Raw genomic sequence first — 18471 nt, 5'->3', positions numbered from 1 at the left:
ATTTAAGGTGTTAAAGTAATGGTTAATTGTATCATAAAAGCTATTTACTTTAAGAAAGGGCTTTGCACTCTCATATTTCAGCAGCAGTTGCTTTACAGCACAAATTAAGACGCTGTAGAGAAGGAGAAGTCCCTCAGATGTGACCAATTCTTACACGCTGGACCTTTTTAAACAATTATGGCTATTTTAAACTATTTTAAACAAACTTCATCAATGTGCATTGCTTTTGCCTACCATTGTGTGTGTCCAAAAACATGGGAAACGGGAATCTCGGACATTTTTATTCAATTGATTATCAATTATTATCCTATGTTTTGGAATATATGCACCTCCACCACATACATAACTTCACATGCTGAAACTATGATTATTGTATCATTTACTGAGTGGAGAGATTGTGAATTCTTTTTTCCTGTTTTTGTTTTGGTGTCCTACTTTTCTAATAGTAAGAAGATGAAAAACATGATGACACCAGTGACTCACAGCCATGAATAATGTGTCATGCTGAGCTGAGGAACTCTTTTGATGCTGCTTGCTGCTCCTTTGTCTCAAAGACTACTTCCACTGAACGGAGCTTGGGGGCACCAGAGTCTGCTCTCCTCTCTCTCTGCTCGGCTCTGTCTGCCCACTTCTGTGTGGCTGCTGCTGCTCCCCGAATAAATTAGCAACCCAAGTCCGTGAAGGCAGCAGCAGCAGCAGCAGGAGGAGGAGGCAGGAGGCAGGAGGCAGAAGAGGAGTAAAGGGGGGCTGGGCCTTAGCGTATCGGAGGAGTCGTCTTTCAGTCGGTGAGGTGCACTGTGCCTTGGAGCTGCGGAGCGCACACACACATTTTCACACACACCGGGTCCGAGTGACTGGATGCTGAGCGAAGGACAGAACGAGAGCAGTGGAACCGTTCGGAGGATCAGCGCGAGACAGTGGGAACACTGCGGAGCTGCAGGCTGATCCAGACGCGCTCACCTGACCAGGACGCAAAAGGAGACATCCAGTACACCGGTCTGCCGGATTTGGGAAATCTGTGGAACTGTCATTTTTGTGGATTTTATGTGAGGAGGAAAAAAGAAAGAAAGAAAGAAAGAAAGAAAGAAAGAAAGAAGGGCCAGCTGGTGGATTTGTCTGTGGCTGAAGAAGGGAATTGGAAAACCGTTTGCATACTAATCAGGATCCAGAGGGGATATCGAGAGCGCACATCCAGAGCAGCAGCGGAGCGGCTCCGTCAGATGAATGTAAGTGACAGCTCCTTTTATTCTCACACCCTCTGTAAATGTACATGAAATGCGCTGGAAACAGTGGCTCTCGAACTGAGGTGGAGGCTCAGTGGTCACCGCTGCGTCTGCACCTTGCATGCAGGGGCTGGTTCTCGCTGCTGGGAGAGACCAGATGGACTGCAATTGTATCAGTGAAAGAAACGGTGATGCAGCATATAGCCTCATATTGATTATTGATTACCATTCATATCCCAGCCAGCTAAGCAGGGGGGGAAGGAGGAAAGAAAAAGAGTGGCTCCCCCATTTAAATTATATGCTGAACATGAAAGGGATATCAGTGTAATAGGCCCATACAGGGGTTTATTATTTCTTATGGAACTATTTAATAACAGCAAGTCAGTGATTTCTTCCCCAGGGCTGGCAACTTAGAGTGAATACACTTTGTTTTGGAGAGAGGTCAGAACCACTTAATGGGAAACACCATGAAGTGCACAAAGTGGGCCAGCACATTTTTTTTAACCGTTTCCTGGAGGAAACCAAGTGATGTGATAGTGTGCAAGGAACCACCAGTGGTGAGGGTCTGAAGTGCTGTTGGTAACATTTTGAGCAAGGCACTTGGCTCAGGTTTCCTGTTTTCTTTATAATGAAGAATAGGTTTGGCTTTGATACCGCAACCTGGAGCATCTTCCAGTACGTTATGAATCCGATGCAATCCTTTCACATCTTTTGAAGCGCTTAACTGTTGACATCACATTTTTTCAAAAACATGACGCTCAAGCTGTGGAAGCAATATTCTGCGACCATAGGAGAAATAAACAGCCCACCACATGACTCATTTATTTACATTTTAAAGTGCTTAGGGTAGCATTTGTGTGACATTAAGACTTTTCAGATTGTACCAATGTGCAATGCAGACCGATACTGATACTGAGTGTTGTTTCGGTTCATCCCCGATAAAAGAAAATAGAAGAAAAGTGTTGCAGAGAGACTCAGTGGAAAGACCTTATAATAAGTGGAGTAGAAAAGTAGAAAAATGCATAAGACAAAGATGCTTTTAGGTCGTTTTTTATCGTCCAGCAAATAGACTCTGACATAATTATGACATTTTTTCCAACACAAGGTGTATTTATAGCGGCCAGGGCTGTCTTTATGTGTTTACACGGCCAAAATCTAAAACCCAGAGGCATTTTTAAGAACCTCACCACAATGGTCATATCTGGTGTCCGCTGGCGATTCTCGGCTCCTGGTTTTCTTTTCTGCTCTGAGGAGGGATACGGAGCTTTGTGTTATTACACTATCCACTTACATGGTCTTGTGTGCTCCAGATCTGCAGTGTGCTGGCCTCAGCCTTTGGTCTGCATGCAACCAGACCAGTAAGAGAGTTTGGTTTCTGGTCGAGTGATGAAGCGTGCAGCGAGACATTTTCTAACAGGAACCATATGGGTGTCTTCTTGCCACTGACTCGAGCTCATATTTGTACAAACATCTCACAATTATTTACTCACTCACATCAGCTGTTTATAGGTACAAGTTCTTCCTCACAGGAACAAACTGAAACGAAACAAAGCAATGAAGACCTTTTTCTTTTCAGATACAGTCAGTTCTTTGTGTAAGTCACAATGCAATTTTACCGGATTAGATGTGTAATCCAAATGGATTGAGCTCAGACTTGAGCTTCATATGATGCTGTGGTGACTTGGTTGGAGTTGCAGCAGCTGATGTGTCCATCTTGACCTCTGCCCTCCCATTGAAGGGTGTCCTTATTCATCTTCATTTAACTGCCAATGAAGGTTGCGGTGATGAATGTTAGTGCTCTGTCATTTCTGCCCATATTTAACACTGTGGATCGAGGCGCAATGTCAAGTGTTTTTGTCAAGCTTATCAGCAAAGTAAACACTGCACTGATTGCCCTGCACTTAATGTGGATCTGTGCGGATGAATGGGTGAATATGATGCCGTCTCTGCTAGATTGATGGGCTCTAAAGACTCGCACTTCAACAGCATCTGCTGAATGACTTTATATAGCAGTTTGTTTGGGCAGGTGACTGAGTGGTATCCATTATGTTTCTTTTGGGGTGTATTTTGGTACAGGTCAGCACACAGTGACAGTCGTGATTATATTTTCCATCAGTATCGATGATGTCATTATTTAGAAGGATTATTTATTGATTTTATAGACCAATTTCATTTGTTGCATCACCATTTATCTGGTCTTTATCGTGTGGTAACTGTTCACCTTTGCATGAGCCTCCAAAAGTTCACCCGCAACCAGGCTCCTATTGGACCATACCAGCTGTCAGTCACACTGGTGTCCACTCAGTTTTATATTGTTACTCCCAGAGCGGTGTGGTCTGCTTTAAAAGGACCAGAGTTTGTTTCCCTCGGATCGGCTCGCACCCTTCCTTTTGGGCAGGTGTGAAAGCTCATCCAAACTCTGGTGCGGACCAAACAAGCGAACTCCGGTCCGCCTGAAAACATGGGTCTCGGTTCGCTTGCGAGCGAACTCTGGTGCGGTTCGTTTACAGTGGGAAATGCAAACGGACCATCCAGCGAACCCTAGAGTGGAAGTGAACCAAAGAGAGGAAGTGAGGATAGCTCGATGTCACGCCATTGTTTGTTTTGGTGGTGAACAAGCCGGCTGACGGGGATAGATTTCCGTTTTCAATCCGGGCCAATCGATGAGCTGGATTTCCTTCTTTCTCGTGCTTTTTTTGGTTTGGTCTGCGTGAATGCGCCCTTAATATCTCCCCAAAACTGAGACCAAAACACAGGAGGAGGACATGATCATAATCGCATGACAGAGATTAGTATTTAGTCAGTTTGCGGGAACTGTCGTGTCACATCTGGCTTTGTCACAGCAATGACTTCATCACATTTGTGTTTTGGGGTTTTATTTTCACGATGAAATCTGATCCCACAGTTCAAAGTCTTCAGGGACTTGTTTTGTTTATTCTAATGGTATTACAATAGGGAATGTTGAGGCTCTATTTCTTCGCAAATCTCAAGCAATCTGGAGAGTTTACTTTAAACTCCTTTAGATATACAGTGTAATCAAACTGTGCATTTGCCACCCACCTTGACGCTGGGGTCCTGCTTGTGCTGTATACACTGTTGTCCTCCTTGTGGCGCCCACGAAACCCACATAAGTAGAACAATTTGTCTTTTCCACTCAAGTTTTATTGTGTGCATGATTTTATTCTGTTACTGCCTCTGACTCTGAATTGTTAATTTTGTACACAAAGGCTCGACAAGTACAATAGAGTGGAGGCTTTTTGTGCACTATCTGCTCCAGCTCATCACGGAGCTCTGCTGCCAACAGAAAGCATCTTCCCACCCAAATGTTGCAGCTCTAACAAAAAGCTGTCTAATTGTATCCCAGAACGCACATGGGGAAACGGCGTATGAGTACAAATATCGGTAAAGCGACTTCCCTCGTTACTTCACGCGCGCGTGTACACACAACATACACGCCTCCTCCTTCTCCACGCGTGCATCCTCGCCCTGATTGTGTCCTGTATGCCAAACTAAACGGGATCCCATAACACCCAAGTGCCACATCTGCACAATAAAAACAAGTTGAACGAAGTAACATTTGTCCTAACAAAGGAGAAACCCGCTCACCACATTTTTGAATGGTAAGCAGATCGACGGCCAACTAAGAACCTAAGGTAACATAAATAAGATTGTTTTCCTCTTTTTCTGGCTCCGCAAGGAGCCAGTGGAAATATTTACCCGAGCTCCGTCCTTCACTCACTGCACTGGGACCCGTGTTGGTGTTTTTATTTACCCCTCGGACCACCATCCTAGACATAACACGAACTAAATACTCAATATTGAGGGGGATTAAATTGATTTCAGTTTATAAGCCAGCATGTAAACTATACCCGGTGCTGTGGTGAAGGGATGCGTGAGGGAATAGCTTCAGTTTCCTGGAAAGCTCCTCGTGTTTTCATCATTCACCCAGAGGAAGGCCAGACACGGTTATTAATAGCATCGGTGGTAGAGACGGAACAAATGAGATTCCCATTGATAAGGATTCCCCTCCGTTGATTGCCTCACATTTCATTAGCTCCAGTGTTAGGGCCCTCTTGGTTGCCACGGCAGCGACAGTCACCAAGTCTGCCATCTTGCCGCGATTATAATCGTGAAATTTAATTATGGCAGTGTAAAATCTGGGCTGTGTGTGTGTGTGTGTGTGCTGTCGTGTGGGAAAGTGGCATCTGAAACCTCTCTGGCTTTCAAATGCAGCTGTCTCAGGTTGGTTCTGTGACATGTGTAGCAGAGCTTCAAGCGTATCACTAAAATGTCTGGCGTTGTCTCAGTATGTATGATAAATTCAACAAAGATAAAAACCATTAGGTTCTAATTTGGCTGTTTTATTTTAGCTGGCCACCCGCAATCAAATAAAATAGTTTCTAAGCAGCTACAATCCTCGCTTAATTTTCCCCTCCATCCTTGCTGGAACCACATGAGGAGATAGTGTTTGAATTATGAAGTCCATACTTTTCTATGTGTGGTCAGAGAAATGTGTTTATGTTGGAAGGGATTTTATCAAACCCTCATACATAATCGTCTGAGGTTATACCTCATATTTTAGCTCCAGCTGAAGTCTCTTTTTTGGACAGTGTACTGTACTCCCTGGGCTGAACAGATCTTACCTTCCTACGTGCCGTATGAAGAGCCATCTATCTGCTGATCTGGAGAAGATATTATTGAATGATGGACTCACTCAAAACCAAGATGAACCTTCTAGTTGGTCAAATTCCATTTGTGTTTGTTCTGAAGCCCAGTTCTGAAGGAACAGGCTTTGATGTTATTCATGGTCCTGATTCTGGCATCGAAGGAATCCTGTGAGTTTAAAGATCAGGTCAGGTGAGTACAAGACAGTAGGTTCTGTATGCAAGGCTATGTACTGGAAGACAGCTTCTGGATCTGTTTTACTGCCCTTTCAGAAACACCACGTTTCTAATGGCGCGACTTACTAGAGTGCAATCTTAAAAATTTGACAGCAAGCGTTGATCCAAACAGAACAGTGTAGCCAGACCGTTAGCTGGCTCATGATTAAGATCTGGGATGATGATGACTGAAAAATGGGTTGTTATAATACTGGAGGAAGCTGCAGATGGAAGTCCACTAAACCCGGTGTTGTCTTGAGTTTCTGCTGCTGCTGCTGCTGCTGCCGTGGGTTGGACCTGTGACACTGGCTCCCGGGTGCCAAAGTGTGGCTAAATCGTTGGACCTCTGGGTTTCTCGTTATCGCGGTAGATGGATGGAAGAAACGTGTCTGTTCCTCAGCGTGCACAGAAACAGATGTAAGATATACCTGTGTATTTGATAGATGCATTTCAGCAGGCGTACAACTAATGACAGTATCCAACAGTGATACTTTCATTTTGAAGTATGTCGATTTTAGCCAAAACGCAACCACAAACTTTGTTAACGGTAAAAGATTGTTTCTATCCTCACTTGTTTTATAAGCCTTGGCTTGCAGTGACGCTTGTGCCACGAATGCGTGCATCTCCGAATGAAGTGATGTTTTAATTTCACGTGGAAAGAGACAAATATCGGAATGTCTCGGAGTAAAGATGAATGAATCGCGGTAACTGCTGTCCATCTGCTCCGCTTGATGGATGAGACGCGTCTAAGCGCTGGCTCGAGGCGAGCGTGCAGGCCGAGGAGGAGGTAAAAGGAGGAGAGTGCCTGTCTGCGCAGCGTCACATGTGTTTTTAATGATGTGAGCGAGATGATCCGAGCTTCTGGTAACTTCAAACACTCGCACAGAGCTCAGAGCCGCATGTAGGGCATCACGGCTCAGGTAGAGCGATGTATTACGCTCTTTAAAGTAGGAGGACAAAAGGGGGGGAAAGATAATTTAAAGACTGAAAAAGTTGACCTTTACTCTTGACAAAAAAATGGATTCTGATGCTTTCCATTGACGCCGATGTCAGGAAATCGTATCACTACTGAGCAGTTTCGCAGTGAGTTCTCTTTCCTTAAGAAAAAAAGCTCATCACATACCACATTTCAGTCTTTTTTTTTTATACATACTGTATATCTCTCGATCTTGATGAGTATTGACGTTTGTTTAACTCTGTAGGATAAATTAAAACAAAGACAGACGGACTTAATTCACGGGGCTTACCGCGAGAAATATAATGGCGTAACACGATACGAAGGCATTCTCTCGTGGAGCAGCTGTTGGCGCGCCACTAACATGAGAGTTGATGGAGAATTTAATAACTAATAAGCCAAGTCACTCTCCTGTATGCGGAACCAGATATGACTAATTACGGATTTTGATTGAAAGAACAATTCCTTTGTCTCTTAAAGCTGTATAGTTGCACCCTAACATTTCACAAAAATATGTCATCACTTTGATTAATTTTTCTGGGTTCTACAACAATAACACAACGTGGTATGACTTTGGGCCTGGTTTGCTGTTAATCCATGGTGCGGATTATTTCACAAATGTGTCTACGTGTGTGTGTGTGTGTGTGTGTGTGTTTAAGTTACAAGATGGAGCTTTGGTTTCTCTTCCTCTGACCCTGTTTAGGCTATTAGCTGAATGTTTTCTTTTCCATCGAACTCTGAGCAAAAAGTCACTCCCCGCTAACTTGGACGCTCATTTTAAAGTTTCAGTTTTAATGTGGCAGGGGTTAAGGTTGGGGTAAAGGTTGGGGTGAGGCATTTAAAGTTAGAATATCCCTCCAGGGAATGAATGTAAATCAATACGTTGTCCTTACAAGTGTAAGTACTCTGAAACCATGCCCAGAATTCAAGTCATTTTCGCAAACATTCATATTGAGATTGTAATTGTTAATCGAGTTACAATTCTATAATTGAACTGTAATTGAGCGGTTGTTAGTTTTGGATTTCCTGCACATTAACGTCCAAATATAGTGAGTAACCAAGAAACTCACCAATAAATGACCATGTTTGTACATTTGAACGTCTTCCACATTCAAAACAGACGGTTTTCTGGTGTTTAATCTCTCCCAGATAATGTTCTTGTTTCCATTAAAGATAATTTAATGTTTGTCACTGGAGAATGAATAGATATTTAATTACTCTGATATATATGGTTTATCCTAGTGTAGCCAGTGAGGTAATAATGTTTGACATAGAGACTTGGACATGGTTCAGCTCGTCAACTTGCCCTTGTGGGACATTAAACATGCTCTGATGGGGAGGGGCGATGAGTGATGGTAGATGGCAGCTGCTTCTTCACCTTCAGGGACACACTTCCCCACACACCATCCCTTTTCTCTTAATCCGGCCTTCTTTTTTTTTTTGCTTTAGTTTCATTACTTCTTGGTTTCCCCCTCATTTTCTTGCTCTCTGTGGTTTTCCTCTTCGAAACAAATGTTCCCCCACAAAAATCACTGTTATTATCAGAAAAACAAAACGATCCGCTCACTCTCTCCGTGGCCTTGAAGGTTAAGTGGAGAGTGAATCTGCTCCGGCTGTGTTTTCACTTGCTCTCTGTGGTTTGGGGGGTCCTTTTTACTTATGTGTGCACTCAGACTAAGTTTAACTTCATCATGTTTCTGTATCTTGTCATTGTGTCGGTGTTTTCCTCATTCACGATGAAACTTCACTTTGTTTCCTCCACTCCTCACTTGTATTCACTTCTCCTTGTGGCCTGTTGGGGAGTAAAATCTAGGACGTCCTGTCACATGGGACCTGGTGCAGTTTGTAAGCGCGAGAGGTTGTTTGTTTTTTCCAGCCACAGTTTGAGGCATCACAAAAGCTTTGATGCACTAGTGACGTTTCAAAATCACATGCAGTTGTTTTTTTATCCTTCGTGGATCTCAGTAAGGAAAATATTGGTGAGATGATCTGAAAACGTCAGTTACAAGACTCCGTACCCAAACTACGGTGGCCTTTGCAGGAAGAATGCTCGTACATACACAGCACATTTTAAAGGCTTATTCTAAGGCAATAAAACCCACACATTCTTTATTTTAAGACACATACAAAGATACTTACGGGTAGTATAATTTCTGCCAATAAACCCCCCCTAAATGCACACACTGGACCTTTAATGTTTCCCCGGTTCTTGTAATAAGTACCACTAGGAATCATGAAGTAGTGAGGGACAGTGAGTCATATAGGCCAGACTGATATATTACTAAAATTAAAATCTGTATTTAGTGCCAGCGCATTAATAATCAAGTCTCTCAAGAACAGAACAATGAAATATTGCTGTATTGCTATTTATTCACCCATAATACAGACAAATGAGTCAAATGGAGTCCGTAACTGGGATGAATCAAGATGCACTTGGAAACTCATGATGGGTTTCCGTGCAATTACGCAAATTTTATTGAAAAACATCTGATGCCAAAAACGGGGACACAGGACTGGTCTTTTTATGACCGAGGATAAAACAGAAGTTAAACGACAAGTCAGCACTTTAACCTCATTTTCGCTGCATGGTTTCACATCCAAATGAGCATGTGGAGCCAAACCATGAAGAAAAAAAAAGAAAAAGAGAAAATCGCACTTTCCAAATACCTTTTCGAGTTGGAACAAAAGTCTTCACATGCAACCAGCACTAACTCTCACCCGATCAGAGAATAAGGCTGGTGACTTTGATTTTCTTCTCCTCTGTTTTGCCTGGCAAGCAGACCAGAGCAAATACTCTAATATAGAAAAAAAATGAAGGTGCTCATGATCCTCGGATTATTGGTCTTGGTGGACATCTTGGCAGGGACGCTCGCTCTACTGGGAACTCACGATTCTCATGCGGTCCATCCTCCTCTGTAGCCTCGCTGATGTCACTGACATGGACGTTTATGAAGGAAATGTGTCCTAAAAGAAGACTGCTCAGTGTCATGACATGGACAGAATTAGAAACAAAGGCCTTTTAGAGTTACAGTTAACTGGGAAAATATGACAGCTTTGTTCCTCTTTGCTCAAGTGCTCCAGTTGTGAATAATGAAAAGAAAAGGGGGGGGGAAGAATCTGGTCCACTCATGTTTGTGGAGTTAATATTTGCGGATGTATTCGTCGTCACTCTGTCAGAACAGGCTTTTCATCGACTGCAAAGTGCGGCCGAGCGTCACGATTAATTCAAACTTACTTACTTAAACTCTCCACAGTCCGCGTAGGTTGGGTTTCACCGGTCGTGAGAGGCTTTTATGGCCGCAGGATTCCTGTGGGCGACACAGTCGTGAAACTCTCCCTTATATGCCGCAGTATAAATATTGATTGTGCTTCGGTGCAGCATGTGCATGTATATTTCAGCGTGTGTCTGAGTGTCCAGACACTGGTCGTTTGGCTGTCTGCGGGGCCTGGTGCTGTGATATGTTAGAAGCGGGGTGGGGATCCTTTTTCCTATCAAGGGCCATTTCACGTTTTATAACACCCTCCGAGGGTCACGCTAAATTATCGAACACATATATCACACTAAGCGAGGCTGGAAGTGTTTCCTCTTTGGCGAGGTGTCTGATGTCACATGGTATTGATGATGCCAGTTGCAGCTGGTTTTCCAGGTGTGTCAATGCACTAAAATGAAAGGTAAAGTGACACTTTAGTACAATTTTACTTTGCCTGGGTCAATGGTAACAATGCACTGGGAATAGTTTTTAGTGTCTGATGCTGATGTCACAGCCTTGAGTGTCTTCCAATACTGATTACAGCCTGACACAGATTTCCATCTTTAAAAGGTGATAACGATACAGGAAGTGAGACATTTAGAATTTGAAGATATGTGACTGATTTTTTTGACGATTATTCGACTGTTAGATACGACTTTAGGACATTTTGCATGAAATGCCCATCTCTAGATACTTTTGTGATCCAGTTATTCTGACAAAAATGACACTGGGTGTTGTATTGTCAAATCCCCGCAATGCCCTTCTGGTTGAATCCTCTCTGTCTCAGTTTATTCCTGCTTGTGGGGCGCCCAAGTGCAGTTTCCTTGTAACTCATCACAAATTTGGCAGAGACACTTGCCTTTAACTTGTGTTTTCTTGCGTTTTCTCGCGGAAACCGCAGCACTCTGCATCTATTTTCTTTTCTTGACAGTTGCAATAATGCTTGTCAACAACGACCTGTAATGGCTACATGCGTCTCGTGCTTTGACCGCAACACATGACCGGCTAAAGGAGACCACCCTGAAGGATACGTTAGTCTTTTATCTCACAAGTTTGTTTTATTATTTTATGAGAGATTCTCGTGTTTTGGAGTTGCTTCTTTTAGTTCTAGATTTGAACTGTCTTACCGTACGCAACTTGGGGGCCTCCACCGCAGCTTTAGAAACACTCAGTCATGTTTGATTTTGTTTTAATTTGATCAGTTATTGAAATAAATTGAAACTGATATCCACTTATAGGGTAGACTCTTAAATGCATGAAAAAGTAAATGATGAACTGAGGAAGCAGATGTTTATGTACATGGAAGGAGACCCAAATATACACTCGCACACACACACACACACACACACTGCACTGGTGACAGCTGGGGCAAGAAATGGAACGTCTATATCCAGGGATCCGGGGGAAGGCAACTCAAGGGGAGACAGGGTCAGAGTTGTCGTCCCCCTAAACACACATAACCCAAACGACATGAAAACTGAGATGCAAAGCATTCCTCCATCCTCTCGCCCTCGCCAGACCCCCAGCCCTCCCTCCTGCTTTCTCACAAAGCCCTTTTGGTACCACAGTCGTCTGCTGAAGCCTTCGCCGCAGCCTAATCTAACCTTTCATTGGCAGTCATTTAAAGACGTGGTGTTTCTTAGCATCAAATAGAGCACATGTTGAGAGGAAAAAAAAAGGTTGCCGTCGGGGTCTTGAGTATGCAAATGTCAGGCTGCAGTGTTTGTCTTTGTGGCGGGGCATATTTCTGATTCCGAAACTTTGTGTATTTAATTTTACAGCCTTGCCCCCTTTTTATTCCTCACGACTCTCGCCTCAATCTAACTTTACTGTCGATCCCCCGGCGTGACACAGAAGCAGTTGCAGGGCTGAATGAGTGGCTGCCAACCATTTACAGTCAATGCCAGACCTCTCAACCATAGGCTGTTCCGTCAAAACACAAGGAGCACAGTTGAGATAGAGGCAGTATGGAGCGGCCACATATTACTTGGGTCCTGTTTAGCTTGGCCACGGGTAGCTGTGGCATACCCGACTCCAATCTGCTAAATCCATTAAAGGGGACGGGCTGAGGGAAGGTGGAAGGAGGAGGATGGGGGCATGTGAGGGCGAGGGAGATAGAGAGGCCCGTTAAGAATTGGCACCGCATGAGGAAAACCCATTCCTCACAACTGAGATACGACAGCATAAACACACATCGCACACATCTTCGTACGCACACACTTTACCACTTTAAATGGTCACATCCTATAGAAAACACTATGGTTTCCTAACAGCACTTAAGCAGGGAGGCCCATGTATTTGAGGCTTTGAGGCTTATGCACAGAAGAGGCAGATTATGGGGGTGCACTGCCAGATATAATGTGGCTGAGACTGCGTGGAGCCCACTGGGTCGGTCCTGCCTGTCAATGTGGTCGCACAGAGATGATGTCACTCTTCCACTGCACATGTGTTGCGCAGACGGCAACCGGCACAACAAAACCATGTAACCAGACAGGTTGAAAGTCAGTGTTTATGCTATATTTGAGTTATTTTATATGTGTGTTACATGGATGACATACTTTCTTAATCCACTTCAACTAGCAGAAACACAATTTATCTTAATTAGCCAAAGGTTATAAAGAGCGCCGCTAGATGGAGTAAATCACGAGGCCGTCTTTTACCATCTGTTAAAGCAGGTATCTCTTTCAACATGAGCTATATTTTAGCTCTTGCTCCCTCCATTCCTTGTCACATTATGTTTTCCAGGACAAACACAAGTGCGTTACAGCACACGTCAAAAAGGGAGATGATGTCATGGGCCGCCTGCTCTCCGACAGTGACAAACTGCAGCTCTGAGATTCGTTCATCAATGTAACCTTCCACTGACGCTCCGCTACAGCAATGAGGGAGAGCAAGAAGAAATGAAAAAAAACAAGTACTCGTACTCTGGAACACAGCCCTTCTGACTTTATGTTCGATCATAAGGTTCACCTTCACGGCTCAGTCGTCCCTGAAGACAAATTAAAGTGCAATCACCCTTCAGAATGTAACCTTTTCTGTGGTGTCCCAAATCCACTCTTTCCATTTCTCTGCTTTATCCGTCTTTTTCCTCCCTCTCATTGTCAAAGTGTGTTACACAAAGCCTGAGCTCTGACTCTGATTTTCCTTTTCAGCAATAGGCCTTCTCATCATCATCATCATCATCGCACCCCTAATTATCTCCACCTCTCCTCTCCTCCTAACGTTTAATCCACTCTCTCTTTCTCTCCACCTTGACCGAAAATAGCCCGACAGACAAACACTCGCCGACTGCAGCACACACACAACAAAAGAAGGGCGTGCGCGCAGCCTGTGCTCAGTCTTAGCTCAGCTTTCCTCTTTTGCGTCGGAGTGAAGCAACTGTCCAGAGCAGCCGTCTGGACCAGATGTAGAGGTCAGCGACTTGCTGCAGAGGGCCCAGTATACACGTCCCTCTCCCTGTCCCTGTGGAGCTATAGACTTTATTAATCCCTCCTCCTCAGAGGCCTCAGAAACTTCTGCAGGAGGCCAGGGTCGTTGGAAAAAACTGTTGCATTTAATGGCTGTAGAAGGATTCTTTAGATGTAAAACAGTATTTTCATTATTGTATAGGGAATGGCTTGACACCGTAGACTGTATGTAAACATGGACTTAGTCTTCCAGTTGCAAAACAAGCTCACGTTAAGGTGTTTTGACCAGCACTGTGACCTTTGATGATACTGGCTGACAATCGTATTGGGGTGCACTCTTATGTGCCGTGCCCATGTTATATTGAAGAAGACCTGAAACTAGCAATTGAGACCATTAACTCCTCGGCTCATTTTCCCATAGACTTCCATTCAAAGTGATTAGCATTTTTGCAACCTGAGGAGTCTGCTTATTTTTGCCTCTCAGTATACTGATACTGATATACCCTAATTACTTGTGTTTTGTTCATGTGAACAAATGTTTTCTATTACAGACGGTTTTGATCTTGCTATTGTATAGGGGATAGTAGTACTGCCATCTGTCTGCAGGAAGAGGGCGAGTGGATATATGATCTTTTTGCTCGTGTGAGTGTGAACGCTGCAGTTCAATGTACATATGTGCATATCCTGCAGCTGGCAGAGGTGGCTGACATTCCCTGGGTTAACTGTCCACATTATACATGCAGCATGGGAGTAATTGTCTGGGTGAACGTGGCAGCCCAGCAAGGGCCAACACCCTCTTCTGGTAAACTACCCTCCTCTCCGCTACTGGGCCCTTTGCCTGCGGTACATGCATGTCCATGTTTTTCATCATTTGTCCCAAACGTGAGCTAATAGAGGCAGGACTCATTCACATTCCTGAGAGATTAGGTATTAATGTTCAGATGAGTGTAGAAGATTGTTGTAAAACAGCATCCTCCTGGTCTCTGAGTGTGATGAATGACTTAGGTCAGGGCTCGTTGATTCTCCTCAATGCACGATGTTTTGGAGAGTTACAAGTGTCATAAATCTTCCATTATAATTGCGAGAGGAAAAAAATAATTCTAGTCCAATTTCGAACGCAATATAAATATCCGTAGACGTCACCGGGGGATAAAATGTGCACCTTCTGTATCTCGTGAGAGTTTAGTGCGGCCGTACATGACAACCCTAGGAACATATTTCCAGAAATTGTATGGTATTGGGCAAAAGTATGTAACCTGGGTCAAGCGCCATTTGCAAATAATTAGTGGTGTTTGTTTAAACTTGCTGGGAGCACCACATTATAGCTTTGCTCAAGTAGAGTCAGGTGAGTTTTCAGTTGCCTTCTCACTCCAGTGATTGCCATCGGATTAGGCATACCCAAGTGGCAATGCTGGTTACAGCAAAGTGTTACATGCACATCTCTGACCACTTTATTTCATACAATTAATCAAGTTTTTATCATTTTGAAACCAGTCTTGATATCCTCCTCTGGCCTAAATGCACTTGCATTATACCAAGCAGTTGGGGAGGTGTGCCTTATAAAGTGGCAAGCGGTGAGTGTACTGTATCTGGTCATGATCTTATGGATGTGTGCAGGATTTAAAGTTTGGGGAACATATGAGGCTAAGCTTACTGCTTTAAATGGCTCCTTTCCCCCATGACACAGCAATAGACTCACGTTCCCATGCATTCCATGTGTGTGTTTGTGTGTAGGCATTTGCTATTGTGACCTGCGTTTTTTTTGGATATAAAAATCTACTTGATGCTCCTTTCTTTGTCTTTTATGTGTTTTCCCAAAAGGATTTGAGTGTGTGACTTATCTGGACACTTTAAAGCATTCTCACCCAGTAAATAAAATCTGTTATCCTTTAGATAAATATAGTTTATGACTCTGTCCTCAATGTGGTTCAAGCCACTGTGGATCCTGGACTGACTTAGACTTCCATTTTCATGCTTTTTCAGGTCCAGCTCTTTTCCAAAGTCTAAAATGTTATGTATATCCACTTTACTGGAAAATAGCTGAAATGCATCAAACAGAGTGTGTAAAATAGGATCTGGGTTGTTAAAGTGTTAGCACATTGTCACACACAGATTTAATATAGAGGCTCCACTTGAAAGACGTTTTTGTTTTCATTTTGTGCTCACAGCAACCAAATTTTATTACGTTTTTGTGGAAAGAATGAAAAAAAAACACGATACGACATTGACGTCTTGTCTTTGTTTTGTCTCTATTTTTCTTTCTCTCAGGTATAGCAGAGCCCAGCCATGCCAATAACAAGTAAAGGGTCAAGACGGAGGGCATGGGTCAGTGGACCCTGCGTGTGTCTCTGGTGGTGGAAGCCATTATTTTACCTCTGCGCTGTCCTTATTCAGTCCTCAACTGCTCACAGAACGCTGGAGCTCCAGCTGGATGAAGAGCAGCCCGCGGGGACCATCGTTGGGGATATCAGCGCTGGGTTACCACCTGGCGAAACGTCAGATCTTTACTTCATCTCTGACCATGAAGAAACTGTTGGCAGTGACCTCAACATTGATGAATCTACAGGCATCATTACCACAGCACGCCGCCTGGACCGCGAGCAGAGGGACCACTATAGCTTCATTGCCGTGACAATGACGGGAGTAACTATTGAGGTGTCCATCACTGTCAACGACATCAATGACCATGCACCGATGTTCCCTAAAAAGAAAGCTGTGCTTAAGATTCCCGAGCACACGGCAGTGGGGACGAGGTTTTCCCTGGAGCCTGCGACTGACGCAGACAAGGACCAGCTGACGACTCAAGGCTACGCTATCAGAGAGGGGAATGTAGGCCAGGCATTCAGACTGGAGACCAAGAAAGCTGCCAACAAGGTTCTGGACCTGGTGGTGAATGGACCACTAGACAGGGAGAAGCGCTCCTCGTACTCCCTCGTCCTTGAGGCCTTCGACGGGGGCTCGCCGAGAAGGATGGGATCCATGAGCCTGGAAGTGACAGTGACGGACATCAACGATCACGCGCCACTGTTCAATCAGAGCAGATACCACGCCATCATCTCCGAAAGTCTTCCACAAGGAAGTAGCATCCTGCAGGTTAGCCTAGCATATAGCAGTTTGTTGTTGCTCCAGTAAATGTGCTCGCCTCAGTAAATGCAGATCCACTTTCTTGTCTTTGTAGGTGTTTGCAACAGATGAGGATGAAGGCGATAACGGTCTAGTGTTGTATGAAATCAACCGGCGCCAGAGTGACCCTGAACGCTACTTTGTCATCGACGTCAAGTCTGGTGTCATCACGCTGAACAGACCACTGGACTATGAACTAAAGAGGGTACATGAACTGGTGGTCCAGGCCCGGGATAACGCCAGCCACCCCGAGGTAATTGTGTTTACATCTTTTTTTTAAAGAATTCTGAGAAACTATGGAGGAAGTTCTAATGAGCGGTGTGTTTGTACCGTCTTTTCCCAGGTGACCAATGCGTTTGTGACTATCCACGTCCGTGACTTCAATGACAACCAGCCCACCATGACCATCATCTTCCTGAGTGAGGACGGCTCGCCGAGAATCTCAGAGGGAGCCCAACCAGGCCAGTATGTAGCCCGAATATCTGTCACTGACCCGGACTATGGAGAGTACGCCAATGTGAACGTGTCCCTGGAGGGCGGTGACGGCAAGTTTGCTCTTACAACCAAAGACAGCATCATTTACCTGATATACGTGGATCAGGTCTTGGATAGAGAGGAACGTGATTCATACGACCTCAGGGTGATGGCCACAGACTCGGGCACGCCCCCTCTCAGGGCGGAGTCGTCTTTTACCATCCAGGTGACTGATGTGAACGACAACCCCCCTCTCTTCGACCAGCAGGCTTACAGACAAACTATTCCTGAGGTTGTTTACCCTGGATCCTTTGTTCTTCAAGTCACCGCGAGGGACAAAGACCAGGGTCCAAACGGAGACGTCCGATATAGTCTCCTCAAGGGCAAAAACTCGCACTCTAATTGGTTTTCAATCGACCCCGTCACGGGAATCATTACCACGGCAGCAGCTCTTGATTTCGAATCGGAGCCGGCTCCTAGTGTGACTGTGATTGCAACGGATAATGGCCGCCCGCCGCTGTCATCCACAGCCAAGGTGGACATCGTGCTGCAGGATGTTAACGACAACACACCTGTGTTCTCCAGCAGCCTCTACAGCGCTTCCATCAAGGAGAACACCCCAGCTGGGACCTGCTTCTTAGAGGTAAGAGAAACCCCCGAACAAGTGCACCCTCCTCGCTTTTCCCTCGGAGTCTTTTATCATCCTCTACCGCTCTGTCTTCACTGTACTTGTCTGTGTATGGGAACTGCCGTGTTCAATTCTCATGGTGCTCAGTCTTGCCGCGCATTGGCCACACCGCTGTCCTACTTACGCAGCCAAAACCAAGTATTCACTGCCTCCCCTGTCCCCTCATCTCTTTATTCACTCTCTCCTTTCACTTACACACCTCCCCGAAGCCCTGTCGGATTACTTCCTTGGGAGAAGACTGATTTATATATCAGTATAAATGAGAACTCAAAATCATGTGGATGATAATGTGAAAAGCAGCGATGTGATTCATATAAAAAGGGGTTAATAAGAGGAGTGATGCAGCCATTCAGTGTGACGTTTTAGAAAAGAAAGAATTTAAGAAAAGAAACAAAGAGCAATAGAAAGTACGGGAGTGAGGCTTCACCTGCATTCCTGAAGCTGCTGTGAGGAGATTTACTCTGCGCTTC

At 44.5% G+C, this 18471-nt stretch overlaps 1 protein-coding gene across 1 annotated transcript in view; it reads left to right on the top strand.

The window, feature by feature from the left end:
* Positions 1-1170: 1170 nt before the first annotated feature.
* Positions 1171-18471, top strand: part of dchs1b (dachsous cadherin-related 1b) — a 79846-nt gene continuing 62545 nt past the window's right edge. The window contains exons 1-4 of the mRNA XM_044041694.1: positions 1171-1226; positions 15985-16809; positions 16895-17092; positions 17183-17956. Of these exons, the coding sequence (XP_043897629.1) occupies positions 16003-16809; positions 16895-17092; positions 17183-17956 (1779 nt within the window). The 5' untranslated portion in view covers positions 1171-1226; positions 15985-16002. The remainder of the gene's footprint in view (positions 1227-15984; positions 16810-16894; positions 17093-17182; positions 17957-18471) is intronic.

The sequence above is a fragment of the Solea senegalensis genome, linkage group LG13 (genome assembly GCF_019176455.1).
Source record: "Solea senegalensis isolate Sse05_10M linkage group LG13, IFAPA_SoseM_1, whole genome shotgun sequence".
Taxonomy (NCBI): Eukaryota; Metazoa; Chordata; class Actinopteri; order Pleuronectiformes; family Soleidae; genus Solea; species Solea senegalensis.
Note: the sequence above shows the minus strand (reverse complement) of the source record. Positions and strands in the feature narration are given on the sequence as shown.